Source organism: Myotis lucifugus, unplaced genomic scaffold (assembly GCF_000147115.1).
Source record: "Myotis lucifugus unplaced genomic scaffold, Myoluc2.0 scaffold_88, whole genome shotgun sequence".
NCBI classification, from domain to species: Eukaryota; Metazoa; Chordata; class Mammalia; order Chiroptera; family Vespertilionidae; genus Myotis; species Myotis lucifugus.
In genome coordinates, this window is record NW_005871136.1 from 3,713,587 (window position 1) to 3,730,926 (window position 17,340).

The following is a 17,340-nucleotide window of genomic DNA, read 5'->3' on the forward strand; positions in this document are numbered from 1 at the left end:
CATCAATATAGGAGGCCGCGGTGCAGCCATGATTAGAAGCCTGGGTCCATTCATGGCTTTGGAGGCGAGGATGCACCATATTTAGGAGGCAGGGTGCAACCATGGCTTAGGAGCACGGGTGCAGCATTACTTTGAGGCCGGGGTGCAGCCATGGATTAGGAGGCCCGGGTGCACCATGTCTTAGGAGGCCCGGGCGCAGCCATGACTTTGGAGGGCCGGGTGCAGCCATGGCTTAGGAGGCCCGGGTGTACCCATGATTTAGGAGGGCCGGGTGCAGCCATGACTTAGGAGGCTGGGTGCAGCCACGTACGGTAGGAGGCCGGGTGCAGCCATGGCTTAGGAGGCCGGGGTGCAGCCATGACTTAGGAGGCCGGGGTGCAGCCATGGCTTAGGAGGGTAGGTGCAGCCATGACTTAGGAGGCCGGGTGCAGCCATGACTTAAGAGGGTAGGTGCAGCCATGGCTTAGGAGGCCAGGTGCAGCCATGGCTTAGGAGGGTAGGTGCAGCCATGACTTAGGAGGCCGGGGTGCAGCCATGGCTTAGGAGGCCGGGGTGCAGCCATGACTTAGGAGGCCGGGTGCAGCCATGACTTAGGAGGGTAGGTGCAGCCATGACTTAGGAGGCCGGGGTGCAGCCATGACTTAGGAGGCCGGGTGCAGCCATGACTTAGGAGGCCGGGTGCAATCATGACTTAGGAGGCCGGGTGCAGCCATGGCTTAGGAGGCCGGGTGCAGCCATGGCTTAGGAGGCCCGGGTGCAGCCATGACTTAGGAGGCCGGGGTGCAGCCATGACTTAGGAGGCCGGGTGCAGCCATGGCTTAGGAGGCCGGGTGCAGCCATGACTTAAGAGGGTAGGTGCAGCCATGGCTTAGGAGGCCGGGTGCAGCCATGGCTTAGGAGGCCGGGTTAGGGGTAGGTCTAAAGAGTGATTTGAGGCACCTAACAAAGGACTATGTACACCTCAGCAAGAGTGATGTGGCCTGTCCAGGGCGGGCCTGGGGCCTTCCCTGTCCTCAGCCCCATGGAACATCTCATTCAGCCCTGGCTGAATCCTGAGAGGAGAGAGGCCATCAGCTCTGCTCTTCGGGGTAAAACTTAGCCCATTAACCCACTCTGCTCAGGCACTCACCTCACCCGCGGGGGGCTGCAGGGAATAGGCAGGGCTGGATTTGAGGACGGCTTTGGGGGAGCGGGAAAGGACTTCATCTGTTTTCATGGTCCAGGTCCCGGGAGAAGTGGAGTGGAACTGAAGAGCTTCTCAAACCTTCTCAAAACAGGAAAACTCCCCAGGGCCAGACAGAGACACAGGTGGCCAGCAGGGTGGCTGGCGCTGTGCTGTGACAACACTGCTCACTCTGCCACCCTGACTGGCAGCTGGGCACAGCCCCCAGGGCAGGCTGGGCCACTGCTTTTGGCTCCCTGTCTCGGGGAGCAGAGCCCTGTGGTCCCATCATGTCCCTTGACTTCCCTTCTCCTAAGGAGCCCTGTCACTTCGGTCTGCTGTGTTGGTCAGCTGGGCCAGGGACTCATCTCTCGCTAACGGGATTTAGTGAGTGACAGCAGGGACTCCTGCGTGGGCTCCCACCGGGAGAGGCCCCAAACCTGAGCGCTGCGCTGTGAGGAAGGCTGGGAAGGCTCTGAGTCCCCAAACGTTCTTCTCCTGGCCCAGGTTCCTGGTGACTGGGCTGTGCTCTCCTGTCCCCGAGGGAGGGCTGCTGTTGGAACTCGGCCATCCCTCCGTGTCCGCCCCAGAAATGAGGGCTCCACTTCATTCGAGGCCCCTGCACTGGAGGGCAGCTTTGAGAGCCGGTGACAGCCCGCCCAGGACCCCCACTGCTGGCTCCATTCGGAAACCATGGTGGGTACCGTGGTGGGACCCCACGTGTCCGTGGGAGGAGACTGAGACAAGCAGAGGGCGAAAACCCAAGTTTATGAGGCGGCTGTGCTGTTCGGGGGCATTGCATCCAGTGTCTTAACGAGCCTGCGGCAGTCCTGGAGTGGGTTTAATTTTCCCCAGTGTGACATAAAGGAAATGCAGGCGTGAGGAGGGAGCTTGCCAAGGTCACACCGCCAGGAGCCAGAATTGGCAGTCGTGTCTGTCTGATTCCAGAACATCTAAAACCCCACGCAGGGTGTGCCCTCACTGCAGAGCCGTGGCCCAGCGGGTGGGGGCACTGCTTTATCCAGGCCGCCCCTCCCACTGTGCGGGTCTCACTTTGTCCTTGACAGAGCGACAGTCTGGTCGCACCTTCTCTCTGAGCAGTTGACTGTGACCTGCCCGGAGGCTGCCCCGGGCTATGCGCTGACCCAGGGCCCCCAGCTCCCACCAGTCCCATCCAGGAGTGGGCCAGTGGCCGGGACGCGGAGGGGCGGTGTGGAAAGTGCCCGTGGGGAACAGGAGGGCGGGCCTCTGGTCCACGCTGCCCCGCTCTGTGGACCAGCAAGTCCATGGTGTCTCCTCACCTCAGTTTTCTTCCCTAAAATTCAGTTGGACTGGATTGTGTCAGTCCCATCCAGCTCCAGCTCTGTGTGGTCCTGACCCCGCTCCCCGGAATACTAATGCGGTCTGCTCAAAAGTGGACAGTCTTCCGGAAGAATGGGGCTTGTTTTCCTTCTCATATCCTTGCCTCGGTTTTTATTCCACTCCCATTTTCATTCCATCCACTCTCCAGAACAAACCAAAACAACCCCTCAATTCCGAAGATTTCTTTCCCGTCAGATGGCATGACTGGGTCAGATGCCAGCCCAGAGAGCCGAGGGTAGATGTCAGGGCCCAGAACTCGGTTCCTCTTGCCAGTGCGCCCCCACCCCCACCCCCCCACCCGCCAAGGTGGGGAACGAGTTGGGCCCAACAGGGCCATCCCAAACCCCAAACAAGAGAGGCATGGACCCGTTGCTGCTGCACCCCCTGGGGTCCTACCAGAGACACGGAGCTCTTGTCACTCAGTTCTCCCTGTGGCTGACCTGTGGGACTGGGGTCCCACTCTGTCCTGTGGCAAGGAAGAGAATGGGACCCCAGTCACAGGCCCCAGAGACACCAGGCCCCCACAGCCAGCAGAGGCACTGGCAGTCACCGCTAGGGGTCCTAGGAGGACTAAGAGCCCTTGGCAGGGAGGAGAGACCAGCAGGGTAACTGTCCCAGAATCGGGCCTGGCGAGAGGGCCTCTGCTCGCTCTTTCTTCCGCGTGTCTGCACTTGGCGTTTTCGGTGCCCCACCTCAGCCACCCTCAAGGAAAGGGGGCCCCACAATCATTGCAGTTGGCCTGGCAGCATCCACTCCGGGGGCGGCGGGTTTGTGTGCCGGGTGTGTTTTAGTGTTATTCTGTCTGGATTCCTTCCAGTGATGAGCAAGTAAGGACCAGAGCCAGCACAGCAACTGGCGGAAGTGGGTTGTGCTGGGGGAGCCTGGTGCCCGGCCCCCGGCTCCTGATGAACAGAGGGGACTGAGGAGGCTGGGAAGAGAGGCTTCTTTCCCATCGGCACAAGAGCGAGTCCATGAAGGGGAGCTGGGCAGGCGCCCCACAGCGGAGCCACCCAACCAGGGCTGCCGGCAGAGTCCCTGGAGCTTTTGAAAATCCAGCTGCTCGGGCCTCAGCCCAGACCTCCTGACTTCCCTCAGGTGGGCCTGCTGCTGGGCGCTGGCACTTTCCACAGGCTCCCGGTGGTTCCCATGCACATCTCGGTGGGCAACCGCCAGGAGGGACCAGTGTTAGGATCCTACTGGGGGACTGTGGGCCCTGCCCCTGCTCGCAGCCCTGATGCCCTCCCTCCACAGGCCTCAGGGCGACCAGGCCAGGCCTGATTCCACCCTGCGCCCTACTCAGTGTTTGTGGCATCTTCAGAAACCAACATTTCTCCCAAGATGTAGTCAGTTGTTTTCCCCTCTGGAGATGGCCACAGCTGAGTCAGCTGAATTTCCCTGACAGCGTCCTGCTGGCAGCTCACAGAGCCCAGAGTGGCTGAGATGAGGGCGTCTCCCCACTGCTCACAGGAAGAGCTGCCCCCCAACGCTCGCTTCCTCCACACCAGCCCCTGTGCCGGGCTTCACTGAATGTGCGTGGTCCTGGTTCATCCCTGTTGTGTTCCCCACTTTACCCAAGAGGAGACTGGGGCTCAGAGAAGTGAAGTAACTTGTCAAAAGCTCAGCTCCGATGTTCCATGAAACCGTGTTTGTCATGCACACCCCCCACTCTTCCTGCGCATGTGTCGGAAGTCCCCTGTGCACTCTCTTAGCCTCCTCTCACTCTGGGGACAGACAGGCTGTGTCCAGCACCTCGCAGGCACTCACAGACATGAGAAAGTGAACAACTAGGAGGTGGGGAGGGTGGGGAGCTGACCCCACTCGGTCTGCCCCACTCCCTTGGGCCCTCCTGCTGGGACCTGGCCATGCCGAGCAGACAAGAAGCTGGGCCAGAGAAGAGCCTGCCTCCTTGGCCGGCCGGGGCTCCGTGGAGCAAGTGCCTGGGGTTAAGCAGAGACCTGGAGGCAGGCAGGACACCAGGGAGCTGTGCTGTTCTCCTGGTTGCCATGGACCGATGCCCTGGAGACAGCTGGCCCCTCGGCTCATCGCCTGGTAACCGAGCCGTAGCGGTGCCTGCGCTGCTCTGGTGCTGCCCTGGGCACAGCGGGCCCTTCCCCATCCCTGCCTGGCTCCTGGGGAGAACCATAACCCTGGGAGCAGTGATTGGCATCAGCGGGAAGGAGACCCTGGGGGTGGGAGGGAAGGGGAGTTGGGGGTCAGGAAACGAGCTCCAAGTTGTCTTGCCCCAGGCCGGCCTTTCTCTTCTCTACCCTCCGGGATGGCGGGTGGAATGTTTTAAGCTCCCAGAACCCACACTGTTATCTACTGTTAGTAGAACTTAGCAGTAAGATTTAGGTGCAGGCCTTTTGCATATTTTTGCATATATGGCACAGGACTAGGGAAGGATTTCAGTTTATTAAAAATGAAAAAGAAGAGAGAGAGAGGAAGGGATTAGAGGCCCCACAGCTTCTGTGCCTCTGCCCTTACTCCCGGCTCCGCTTCCAAGATTCAGGAGCGGCCCGGCCTGACCCAGATCTCAGGCTCTGCGCCCACTGCTCTGGGAAGAAGCAGCAGTTTAGCCTGAACTCACCTCTCCTGCCAGCACCTAGTCTAGTGTGTCCCTTGGAAGCACTGTCGCAGCTTCCTCCTGGCCGGGACTGGAGAGGGCCCGGCTTGGGGATTTCCTTCGCTCCTCACAGGGCTGGAAGGCTGAGCCAGGGGACATCTGGGGCATATCAGCTGGCCAGTGGCATAGCCAAACTTTAGACAGAAGTTTCTTAGAGATAAGTGAGTAGCGTGAAGTGGGCGGCCTCTCCGACCATCCCCTTGGCAGAACATCTTCCATCTCCTGCCTGGCACTGCAGGTCAGCAAGTATTTATCCAGCATCTGCCGATGCCTCATCCTGGGGCTTCTCCCAGAGACCTCGTGGGAGGCGAGGATGGGCCTCCCAGCCTAGGGACCTGGCCGTGCACACTCTAGGTCTCCAGCCGTTCCTACATCGTGAAGGAGCAGGCAGCACCTAGGGGACGGAGAAGGGACCTCCCACCACGAGGGGTTTTCCAGGGCTGGTCTGTGGACAAGGTGCTGGGACAGGGAGTGCCTGGGCGGACCATCAAGAGAAGGAAAGGCAACAGCCACTGTCCCAGAGACTGTCCCTGGCGTGCTGGACGCAGCAGGTGACAGCCTGCAGGGGCTCCATCCGGATGACCCCTCTCTCACTGGAAGGTGCCCTTTGCTGACGTCAGGTCACCTCCTACAAGGAAGGGCTTTCCCGGGAATGGCCTGGCTCCCTCGTTTTTGCTCCCCAAGCCCTAGCAGGTATGAACCCCTCACCACCTCCCCCGCGGCCTTCCCCTCAGAGTTGCTTTGTCAGATGTTTTGCACACCCAGTTGCCACTGACCCTTTCACTCCCCTCCAGGATGAGGGACCAGCTGATGTGCCTTCCCCAGCCCCCGGCCCCCGCCTGTTGCCATGGTAATGGCAGGCGCTCCTGTTCCTGCAGAATATTGCTTTCTTGTAACCTTCCTCCCTCCCTCTTCCCCCTCCCCCACCCCACTTCTTTCTCTCACACAAAAAGAAAGCACAAGTGTTTTATATTCATTTTGCAAAAAGCTGTGTAGCGCATACTAATTGGCGTGGCTTCCTCCTGCTTGAGCCTTTCCCGTTCTCGGAGCCAGGATTACAGGCCAGGCAGGCATGGGCCCAGCCGCTGCTCGGGAAGGAGGGCCAGCTTGGTTTCTGGAGGCCGAGCAGCCGTCTATAGCCCAGGGCCTTTCTCCCAGGCAGTAAGCAGGTGCCTCGTTAGCATGGCTGCTGAGGGTCACCCTGTCCTTGTCCTAGAGCTTCCTGTGGGATCCGCAGGGGGTGGAGCACCAAATCCCTGGCTGGACACACAGACTCAGCCACATCCAGCTGGAGGGTTGTCCCTCTGTTGCCCAGTCCCAGGGCCCCTGTTGGCATCGCCTCCCAAGGCCTTGCCTCCCTAGGGGCCTCCTGGCTGCTGAGGCAGAGCCTTGGCCTTGGCCTCAGAAGTGTGGGTCTGAAGCATCAAGTTCAGCCCCTGGGCTGAGTGGGGTTTGCCAGTCAGCTGGGGGAGGGCCAGTGATCCTGGCTGTCAGAGAGCCACCCTGCAGCCCCAGAGAGGCACCCAGCTCCCCTCCTCAAGGCATTCCTTGCCCTCCGTTTGACAGCTCCTTCCCCTCCTTGCCTGTAGGAAGCTGGGGGACTGAAAGGGCAGTGTGTGTGTGTGTGTGTGTGTGTGTGTGTGTGTGTGTGTGACACCACTACATGTGGTGTGGCCCCAAGCTGGGCTGTCTGGGGACCAGAGATAAATTTTTTGATATGTAAGCACAAGGGAGTGGCTGGGATTGCTGCAGGAACCTGTAGATAATATTTCCGGCTTTAATTGTGCAATTGAAGTGTAATTTGCATTCATTTGCCATTTGGTGTTAAACTTCCTAAAATAAGAGAATTCACAGTGTAAAATATGCAGCGTTGCTGGCTGCACTCCCCAGTGGGGCAGAAGGAGGTGGTACAGAGACACACGATGCAGATCCTCTGGTGGGGAAGTAAGGTCTGCAGCCCTCATGTGTGCCCCGCTGTCCCAGCCCCATCCCTACGCCAGGACTTGCTCACTTGCTGCATTTGACGGCTGAGTTTGCTGCCTGGAGGCTGAGTGCCCTGTGCACCTGCACCAATGGCCTGAGAGGTGGAGTGAGCGGCATGAGGGGTGCAGTGGAGCTGGCAGGTGCCAGGAAATATAAGGACACAGAGGTTGCCCCTCGACCCCCTCGGCCCTCCTGTGAGTCTGAACCAGGTGTGAGATCATGGGGGGTCAGTGAGGGTTCCCCCCTCAATACATGGGCACAGCAAGAGCAGATTGCTCAACAAGTACCACTGGATTGGGAATCAGGGTGTCTATTTGGGATTTTGACTTGGGGTGTTTTTTGAGATAGAATCCACATACCATAAAATCACCCTTTTAAAGTATGCAGCCCAGCATTGTACACTGCATGAGTATACTTTGCCAATGAAGTTGTGCAACCATCACCACTATCTAATTCTAGAACATGTTCATCACCCCAAAAAGGAACCCTGTACCCATTAGCAGTCACTCCCTGTGTCTCCCTCCTCCAGCCTCTGGCAACGTCTAATCTCCTTTCTGTCTCTGTGGATTCGCCTGTTCTGGACATTTCACATAAATGGAATCATCGTACAGGATGTGACTTGCACATCTGGCTTCTCTCACTCAGCAGAAGTTTTTGAGGTTCATCCGTGCTGGGGGTGTATCAGAACTTCATTCCTTAATATCGCCAGATAGCGTTCCCTGGCGTGGATATCGGGGTATCAGTCGAGGGACGCTGGGGTGGTTTCCGCTTTCCGGCTGTGATGGGTGCTGACCTGTGAGCGTTCCTATGGAAGCTTGTGTGTGGACATGTTTTCAGCCCCGTTGGGAGTAACCCTGTATTTCACTCTTTGAGGCACAGTTGGCCTGCTTCTTGCCTCACTGTTTGATTTTGGACAAGTCACTCCCCCAACCTGACTCCCTGGTCTCCTTTCGCCTCCCTGACGTTGACACAGCGACTTGCTTGGACAGTCGAGCGTCTGAGTGCACATCCACCGAGGTGGGGCTCGGGCTGCTCTGTCGCTCGGCGCCGCACTCACTGCTCTGCTGTCTGTTCCCACATCTCACCCTCTGCATCCTTCCTGCCACTGTTGGAGCAGAAAGCCCTCTGGGAGCCTCCCTCGATGGCAGCAGAGGCCTGGGCCTTGCTGCTTCTGGACCTAATCTGACCCCGGCTCTTGGCCTGAGCGCCAGGCAGCCCTTGCTCCTGCCATCCGTCTGGACTGCTTAGCGGCCACACTTCTCAGCCAGCGCAGATGCGTTCTCTGCAGGCCCAACAGTCAGACGTCCAAATGTACAGAAGGGCAGGGGTACAGGCTGCCTGCAGGCCCTGGGCTGGGGCGGGCCTGACTCACCTGCAGCCCCAACACCCAGCACAGCACACAGGGGAGGGACAGCTGGGATGCCATGTTCCACCTGGTGAGGCTGGCGTGCGGCAGGGCGGGGAGTGAAGTTACTGTCTCTCAGGGAGGTTTTGTGCCGAACACACCAGGCTGCTGGGAGAACACTGGGGGCCAGAATGGGCAGCGGGTACGGGGCTCAACTGCACGGCCAGGCTGCAGAGAGGACCCTGGGAAAAGTGACCGCGGGGGCAGGGGAAGATGGGGTGCTGGCACATTAGTTGCTGTGAGACAGGAACTGCTTTCAAACTGGGAGAGGTTAGTGGCTTTTTTTTTCTTTTGAGGTAAAATTCTCCCTTTTAAAATACAGGATTCAGTGGTTTCACTTATCTAGTATTTTTTTTATTTAGTATATTGATAAGGTTATATCACCAGCACCACAGTCTAACGTGTGAACGTTTTCATCATCCCACAGAGAGCCTAGAGCAGCTTGACCTTGACTGTAGTCACCACATTCCCCCGGCTGGCCTGGCCGCCCGTGGTACCCGGGCCCGCCCAGAGCTCTGTGTCGTTTCCACTGGTCCAGAGACCTCTGGATTGTAGGGCAGCCCCGGGGACCATGTGACACAGCCCTGACTTGAGCGCACAGTGGGGACTGTTCTCTACACTCACCTCTGTGCCTTCCTTGGAAGAGCGTGGCAGGCAGGGTCAGGTTCAGGGGCCTTGCTCCACTAGCTTCTGTGTATGTGCAGAGGCAGTGAGAACTGAACACGTTAGGAAGTCTTCCGTCCTGGAGCCCAGAGTCACACCCCAAATGTGCAGGGTCCTCTGGGATCTGCCAGGGCCTGGTGTCGCCTCTGCAGAAGGATTTGTCCTGTGACCTGATGCTGGGCTGGGCCATGGCTGCCACCCCCAGGAGTGTGGCCGTGAGGGCACTGCTGGGTCATCGTCGGGCATAGGCAGCCCAGGAGCCCTGAGATGTGTATTGCACAGGCTGCCCTGGTGCCTGAGTCCCGCATCCCCTGGGGTCCCCTCTCGTCCCCACGCCAGGGACCAGAGAGGAGTGGTCATGGGAAAGCTGACTTCCAGGCCTCAGATCCCAGCTTCCCTCCTCCAGTCGCTCCTGTCCACTGCCTGTGTTCCCTTCAGCTCAGGCCTTTGTAGAACGTTTTGGGCTCCGTTACAGCCATAGTCTTGGCCACTCTCACCAGCCTGTTGCCCTCTGCAGACCCCTCCCCGCCTCCTGGAGGAGGCTCTGTCTCTAGCCACAGCTGCCTGTGAGGTCCTTGTCCCTCATCCTCTGCTTTTCTCCCCAGGTTATCCTGAAGGATCTGGAGGTGTTGGCAGAAATCGCTTCCTCCCCTGCAGGCCAGACAGAGGACCCAGGCCCCCTCGACGGCCCTGACCTCCAGGCCAGCTACTCCAAACTTCAGGTGCCCACCCCTGGCAGGACCGGCCTGCTGACCACTCCCAGTAAGTCTTCCCCTGATGCTTCCAGCCTTGGGGACACTAGGAACACTGGTGCTCGGTCTCATCCTGGACTGGGGCCATCCTCGGGGCTGTCCCTCTCGAGCCTTGGAGTTCTGCCAGGGTGTGAGGGTCAGTGACGGCCATTGTCCAGGAGGCAGGGGGACCTGGCCATGCTGCCGCCTCCTGGCTCACACTGCAGCCCCTGTAAGAGACGCTTGGTCCCTTTTCCTCACCTTCCTGCACCTTTCACCCGTGGAGCCATTGGCTTAATGTAAAACCATCTGAGTCAGCCGATCGCCTCTCCCTGGGGCGGCATCTCCCTGGTCAGGAACCAAGGGGCTTTGGAGTCGGGGCTCACAGGTGGGAGACTAGGCAGCCATTTCCTTCCTCCCTGAGAGGCTAAAAATAGCTCTCAACATGGCAGGCAGCCCAGGCAAGAGACAGTATAATTCAAACAGCATGTTTCCGGGAGTGCTTGGCCATGAAGGTGGCGTGGCGTTCCTGGTGCTCCCCCTCGGAGCTCCTTCCAGACGTCAGGTGGCCCTTCTCCCAGGCCAGGGCTCCTCCCAGCACCTCCCTCCCAGGCAGACACCAGTTCCCTCCAACGACACCGTCCTGGAACGTGCCCAGGGGTGCGAGTCAGTGGGAAAGCACCCAGCGGGCCTTGGGTGTTTGCCTAGGTGTCTCTGTCCCCTGAGTGGCTCTTGCCACCAGGCACCAGGTCCTAGACAGTCCCTCCTCTGATGCAGAAGCCAAGTGTCAAATACATTTGGGGCCCATCAGCGGCAGCTCCCCTCCTGCAGCCCCACCAGGCTGGGCCCAGGACACCTAGAGCACCTGCAGGCCTGCCTGCGCCGGGCTGCGAGGTCATCACAGAGGCCGTGCATGAAAGGGTCTCCCGGTGACACTCGGCGTCAAGCCCCACCCCTGCCCTTGCAGCAGGGTGTCCATAGGACCCCAGGCTCTAGGCCGCCACCGCTGCACACGCTCCGCCTGCAGCTGGTCCCAAGTCCCAGCTATTCCTGCTAAAGTAAGGAAGGAGTGAGGGGCTATGGTAGCCCGGCTTCCTTCTTGTTTCCCCAGGATGCAGGGGTTTCCTTGCCAACGAGCAGGTTTCCTCTGGGCAGTCAGAGGCCATAGTCAGGGAGGCACCCACATCCTGACTCGGGGCCCGTGCTGAGGTTCCCACCCTCTGTCCCACAGCCTAGGACTCCGCTCTTCATCCTGTGTCCCCAAGTCAACACTTGAGGGTCAACCTGAAGTCCCCAGGACCAGAGCAGGAATGCCACAGGTTGAGTGTGGGGGTAGGGTCCTCCATGAGAGAGCGAGGAGCAGCAGGCTCCTCCTCGAAGAGGGCAGTCCTGGGGGGCTGGGACAGGGTGGCAGTGATACCTGACTACCAGGAGAAAGCGCAGAGGGCCCAGGCAGGCCTCTACCCCTTGTCGAGCATCCGCTCTCCCTAGTGGGAGAAGCGAAAAGCTGAGGCAGCACAGCCCCAGGCAGGATGGACACCTTGACCTCCCACGACTGTGCTCCACCTACAGGTGGCTTTTCTCTTCCTCCCTGGCACAGAGAAGTGCCACCGGAGCCCTGCACCCCGGCCTGAACCCCAGGGTCTGCTCACAGAGCTCATCATGACTGAAACGCTTACTTGCTGGTGGAGGGATGGGCCAGAAAAATGGCTGTGAGTGGCCCAGGTCACTCTGGAGCCATAGGGCCTGACCCAGGGAACCGCAGGAGAGGCCCTGTGAGAGCAAGTCCTTCCAGCCGCTAGGGAACAAGGGCTGGGGGCACTTGGATGGCAAAGCGCTCAATCCCAGCTCCTGTCCCCACCAAGATGGGTCGGCCACTGTCGAGTCTCAGGCAGTAATCTCATCAAGGCTGTAGGACAGGCTCACATCAGCCAGGGACTCACCGGATGCATAGACAAACCAAGTGTGCCAGACGGGAAGAAATTCCGTCCTGGGAAGAACACCAAGGAAGTGCTGCAGCCAACAGTGCTTCTTGCTTCGAGGGGTCACAGCACCGAGGGCCACACGCTCTCAGCCTGAGACTCGTGTGCACTTCTAGGAGGGGGGACCACCCCTGCATGTGCGTCCACAGCTGGCACGAGATTTTCAAATGGGTCCGTGATTTTAAAAGGTCAAGTTCACAGCAGTAATAGAAGAGCATGGGAAGCCAGAGCCGGGCCGCAGCCACCTTAGGGAGGGCACACAGCAGGCCCTCGTTGCGGGCGGCTGTTGGGTCGGAAAGCACTGGTCCCTCTGCAGGCTGCTCTTTGTGGCGGTGCGTTTAAGGCACGCGAGCAAGGGGGTCATTCTGCTCCCATCTGGCTGAGCCCGGGGACAGTGGCCCCAGGGCCAGACCCTCTCCTGTTTGGATTCTGCTTTCCTCTGGCTCTCCAGGGCACAGCTCTGAGAACTCGCAGACTGCAGTGCTACGTCCCTTTAGGGTAGATCATCCCACCCCATAAAGGAACTTTCTGGAAAGCCAAGGAGGCAGGGAACCTAGCAAAGATGAAGTCAGTGGTGTTCCTGGGGAATCGAATGGCCCGCCTGTGTGTTGGGTCCAGAAACTCAAATGGTGCAGATTGAGCGCAGTGGTGGGGAAGCGGGGCCCATCCCACGCCTGGGCGGCGCTGTGTTGGCCTAAATGTGCAGCAGCGGTCCCCAGGGCCGCAGGCAGAGCTGCCCACGCGGGATTTTCCTCCCGCCCGTCCCAGTGTAAACATCTCCCTCCCGTGCGGAGCTGTGGGGGCTGAGGCCGTGGTGTCGCTTCTCGCGCGCCCCCTTCATTCCTGACCTTTGCAGAGGCCCCGGCTGGGAAGAGGGCCTCCTCGGGCGCAGTCGGGAGGGAGCCAGTGGAGGGACAGTTTCCCTGTCTCCCGAGACTGATTTGGTGACATGAAACAAGACAACCTTGGTCTCCTGTGACTTGGCAACTTCTGTGCCTTCTCTGCCTATCTCTACTCGGGGGGACGTCAGCCGAGGCTGTGCAGGCTCTGAGAAGAGGAAATGCTGAGCCCCCTCAAGCCGACCCAGGGCCTGACCCTGAGCCTGCACAGAAGGCGCGGCAGGAGCAGGCGGCTCTGGGACCGTCCTCCTGGCCGGCTTGGGGCTTGGACATCCCAGCTGCGGAGTGGAGCCGCCTGCCAAGCACAGCAGCAGTGTGGCAATCCGGGCCAGAGGTCAACCCAGAACTGATGTTTACCCCTAAAACCCAGTTTTCCCTGTCCTTCCCCCTGGCCACTGGCCCATTCTTGGTGGGATGAAACTGCTTACATCAGGGCTCTCTGGTCCAAGGTGGAGTATGACCCCAGCTCTAAGAACATGGACAAAAATGGAATGTTCTGATTCAGTTTTGTTCCTTATAAGCCCAGGCTGGTGTGGCCAAAAGCAGAAAGAAGTTCTAGAAAAAACCTAGAAAGCAATCCCTGGGCGTTTTTCCCAATAACAACTGTGACTGTAATATGTGGAGCTCCCGTGAGGACCAGGCGCTGTTCTGAGCTCTCCCCACGTGCCGGCTCCTGCACCTCGAGGTGAGCTAGCTCAGACCTCGCTGAGAGAGACCACCGCTACTGGGCAGGGGTGCTGACCCAGGGCCTAGCCTGAGGGCCTGCTCTCTTCACCCCACACTCAGCACAGGAGCCCCCGTGAGCCCCAGCCTTGCCCAGCACTGGACTCTTCCACCGCCCGAGGGAGGAGCCGAGCAGTGGTAGCCAGGCCGGCAGTCTCCTGTGGGTATGGGGTCACAATACCCCTCAATCTGACAGTTCGGGGGGGTGGCCCTCTTCGCAGTGACTTCAGGACTCCATTCTGGCCTCAGGTGACCTCTTGAGCTTCTTCCTCCATCTCCTGCAGCCACACCAGACGGGGTCCCAGCCCCCAAGGGCCTTACAAGCCCTTCTTCCCACACACTGTGTTCAGGCACTGGGGTGGGAGACCTAGGTTCACAGTCTATCTGTACCCCACCCCCTGCGACCTGGGGCAGTGTCCTGCCTCAGTGCCACCTCCCCTCCTCCGTTACTTGGGCGATGGGTGGTTGGGGGCTCTGTGCGCTCTTGCGTGGAAGGCGCTAAGATACGTGTGAGTGCCGCCTCTGCTTCGGTCCTTGTTATGGGAGCTCAGGTGCTCTCCTCTGTGGGGCTTTCAGGAGAACCGGGGCCAGACCCCTCCCGCCTCTGCCCTCCCACCCGTCGCTCTGTGCATGGTGCTGGGGGCCACATCTGTTTCCCTCCTGGCCGTGACCTCTTAGACCCTGGTTTCTCAAGGTGCAGGCTGTGCAGCCTCGGCGTCGCCTGGAAGGTCATCAGCAATGGGGACACTTGGGCCCACCCTAGGCTCAGAATCGCATTTTATCAGGATCACAGGTGCCTTGTGTGCCCCCCACAGTTAGAGAAGCGCCAGCTCAGCCCGCAGGGGTCTGTAGTACTCACCTCTGAACCCCGCATCAGTCAGTGCCGTCTTTCAGAGCCGTTATAACGGGGGCACCAGATCTGGGTCTGAGGCTCACCTAGCACCACTGCCCAGGCCTTTACTGGCCACCAGATGGAGAGCCCGGCCCCCTCCTACCCAGGCCCATTGCTGCCCTTCCCCCTTCCCTCTCTCCAGCACCGCCCGTGGCCCCAGCTGCTTGCTCCGACAGCCCTGCAGCTCTCCCCTGGTGTAGCCCTCTCCACTGCCATATCGGCTTCTGGTTCCTCTCAGACCCCGCTGGGGCCCATTAGCTTATCTCTCGCTCTGAACCAGGCAGCTGGAAACCTCCTGGATTTGGGTGGTTGCCTGGGACAGAAGGCTCCCTGACCTCAGCCGGGCTCGCCCCCGGATTCCACAGGCTCCACAACCCCCGAGACCCTGTTTCACAAGAGCCCTTGGCCTCCCTCTCTCCCAGGGAAGCCAGCCCCTCCCCACTTGACCCCCTTGATTCCAAACCAGCCTCCCAATCCCACAGCCCCCTCCTCCGAGCACTTCCTGTGCCAGGAACCGTTAAGCTCCTTCTCCCTGTGAGGCTCACAGACAGGACCCGCCACCCTGGAGAAGGTGTCACTTCCTGCGACTGCCCTGCCAGTTAGCGACAGGACCTGGGTCTCCTCTGGGTCCCCTGGCCCTTCCCCGCATTCTCAGGGCAGGGGATCCATTCCCACTGGAGGGGCCGGGGGAGAGAGACAGGAGGGTGGGAGTGAAGCAGGACCCTGCTGGGCCTGGGCTGGGCGGCTAATGTTTTCCCATCTGGTTTTGTTGAACTGTAACTCGCGTTGTGTATTGAGGCCAGAGCTATTTTTATCCTGACATGTGAGGCTCCTTCACGTCATAGCCACAAAACTCAATCCAAAACATCCCAGGGAAGGTTGTTTGTGAGCCGTTGTGCAGATTCTCATGTCGCCACATCAGGTTTCACTTAGCAACATCTGCGGGGCTGGCTCCCTGGCCGCCCACCCCACCGGCCTGGTTTTGTGTACCGAGCGCTCCCGACAGCATCTGTCTGCCCCTGGGCCAGCGGCGGTCACGTGCGCTTCCTGCCAGAGCCTGCCGCTCCAAACCAGAAAGGCCAGGCGAGCGGCATTTGGCTGCAGGCCTGGTCCTCGGCAGGATTAGGGAATGAAACCCCTCAGCCCCCCGAAGGGCACCTCGCTCCTAAGACCCGTGGGCAGGTTGTTCTCTTTCCCCTCTTCCTGTGCCCCAGCCAGACAGCTGCTCGTCACCTCTGGGCCCGGAAGACGGCGCCGTCCTCGTCACCTGAGTAAAAGCCTCTTCGTCCTCAGCAGAGCCTCAGCGCAGGGGAGAGTGTGCGGAGGGCAAGAGCCAGAAGTGGGAAGTGGCCGTGGAGGGAGGCGCTGTGAGCTCCCACAGGGACTGCAGCGGGCGGGCCTGAGTTCAGAGGAGAGAGGCCTGTCATGCCCGGTGGGAGCCTGAAGTGGGTCTGTTTTCTTCCACCCCATCTCCTCCTCCTGTGCCTGCAGCCCTGCCTGCCATGCTCTTAGTTCCACCTCCAGCCAACAGGGCCTGAGGGCCAGGGAGGTGGGAAAAGTGGCCATTGGGCCGGTGGGAGGCGGAGGCTGGGAGATGAGGCCCACAGCCCACCCCGTGGTGAGCACTGCGAGGGGCCCAGCCTTGACCAGCCCACCCAGAAGGTGTTCCCCACCCCCGCCCCCAGGCCTGCCTGCCCAGACATGTCTGCAGTTGGGATGGGATCTCCTGAGCTTTAGGGGCTCCTGCTCGCTCCTGCAGAGGCTTCTCCCCTCGAGGGCAGTGGCCCTGACCAGAGTCCCTCTGGCATGTGGGAGCCTGAAGGGCAACAGGCCCCACCCCGGAGCTGGAGGCCCAAGCAGGCCAGGCCCAGACGGCTCCCCCAAAGCTCCCCCACACTCTGGCCTCCCGCCAGCCAGGGCTCAGGGAAGGAGGGAAGGTGGCGGCCCTGCGCTTTGTAGTCTGAGTGGTGGGAGGCTGAGCCCCACAGGCTCTCCTGGCAACCACTGCACTGTGAGAAGGCGAGTCCCTGCCGGCTTCTTGGTGATAGGGCTCTGCCCCCCACCTCCCACCAAGGGCCGCAGCCCCAGGGCCATCTTGCAGCCTGGACTTAGGGACTTGGCCCTGGGGAAGCTGTGGCTAGGAGGCCTGGGAATGTGGCCAGAGCAGCCCCATGCTTTCTCTCCTGCCATCTGTGGTCAGCCTGTCAGCGCGAGGTAGCAGGTCTCCTTCCCTGAATGTGATTAGGGTTACAGGTGAGCCCCTCTCCTCCTTGCAGCCTCCCTACCTCCCAGTTCTGAAGTCTCCCCGCTCAGAGACACCCGGACTTTCCTCCAGCCCTCAGTCATTCACCCTGAGACTCAGCGGGAATGTTCAGTATCTGGGTTATGGCATGTTTGCGAATAGCTGCCCCTACTTATTGGACCATGTGGCAGGCTCCAGGCCCAGGACGTTACATGTTTTGTCTCATTTAATAGGGGTTCTTGTTGCCCCCACTCTACAGATGAGGAAACTGAGGCTTCGACTTGGCCATGGTTGCACAGCCAGTTAGTGGAAGAGTGAACATCTGACCTGAACTCAGGTCTGATGGACTCCCAAGCTGAGCTCCTAAATACCATGCCCAATGCTTCCACTGCCCCTTGGAGGCCAGAACAGCGGGCCCCTCTCCCCAGTGCCTGCCCAAGACACCCTGCCCCCGGGGAATGGAGACTGTGGCCCAGTTGGGGAGGATTTCTTCATGGCTTTTGTCTGTGTCGGTCCCTTTGTCCTCTGGAATGTTTGGGAGCCTCAATGGCACTAGGCCTAGAAATGGGGTGGGATGGGAGTGCACATACAGGAGCAAGAAGGGGACGGGGACATCACAAACAAGCACCCCGTGAGCTTGTCACACCCACCTCCAGTGAGCGTGAGGGCGGCC

The 17,340-nt window shown here is 60.0% G+C and overlaps 1 protein-coding gene across 1 annotated transcript in view; it reads left to right on the forward strand.

Moving 5' to 3' along the window:
* The window catches only part of VAC14 (Vac14, PIKFYVE complex component), a 98,113-nt gene that overhangs the window by 40,624 nt on the left and 40,149 nt on the right, over nucleotides 1-17,340 (forward strand). The window contains exon 13 of the mRNA XM_006091207.3: nucleotides 9,804-9,960. Coding sequence (XP_006091269.1) covers nucleotides 9,804-9,960 — 157 coding nt within the window. The remainder of the gene's footprint in view (nucleotides 1-9,803; nucleotides 9,961-17,340) is intronic.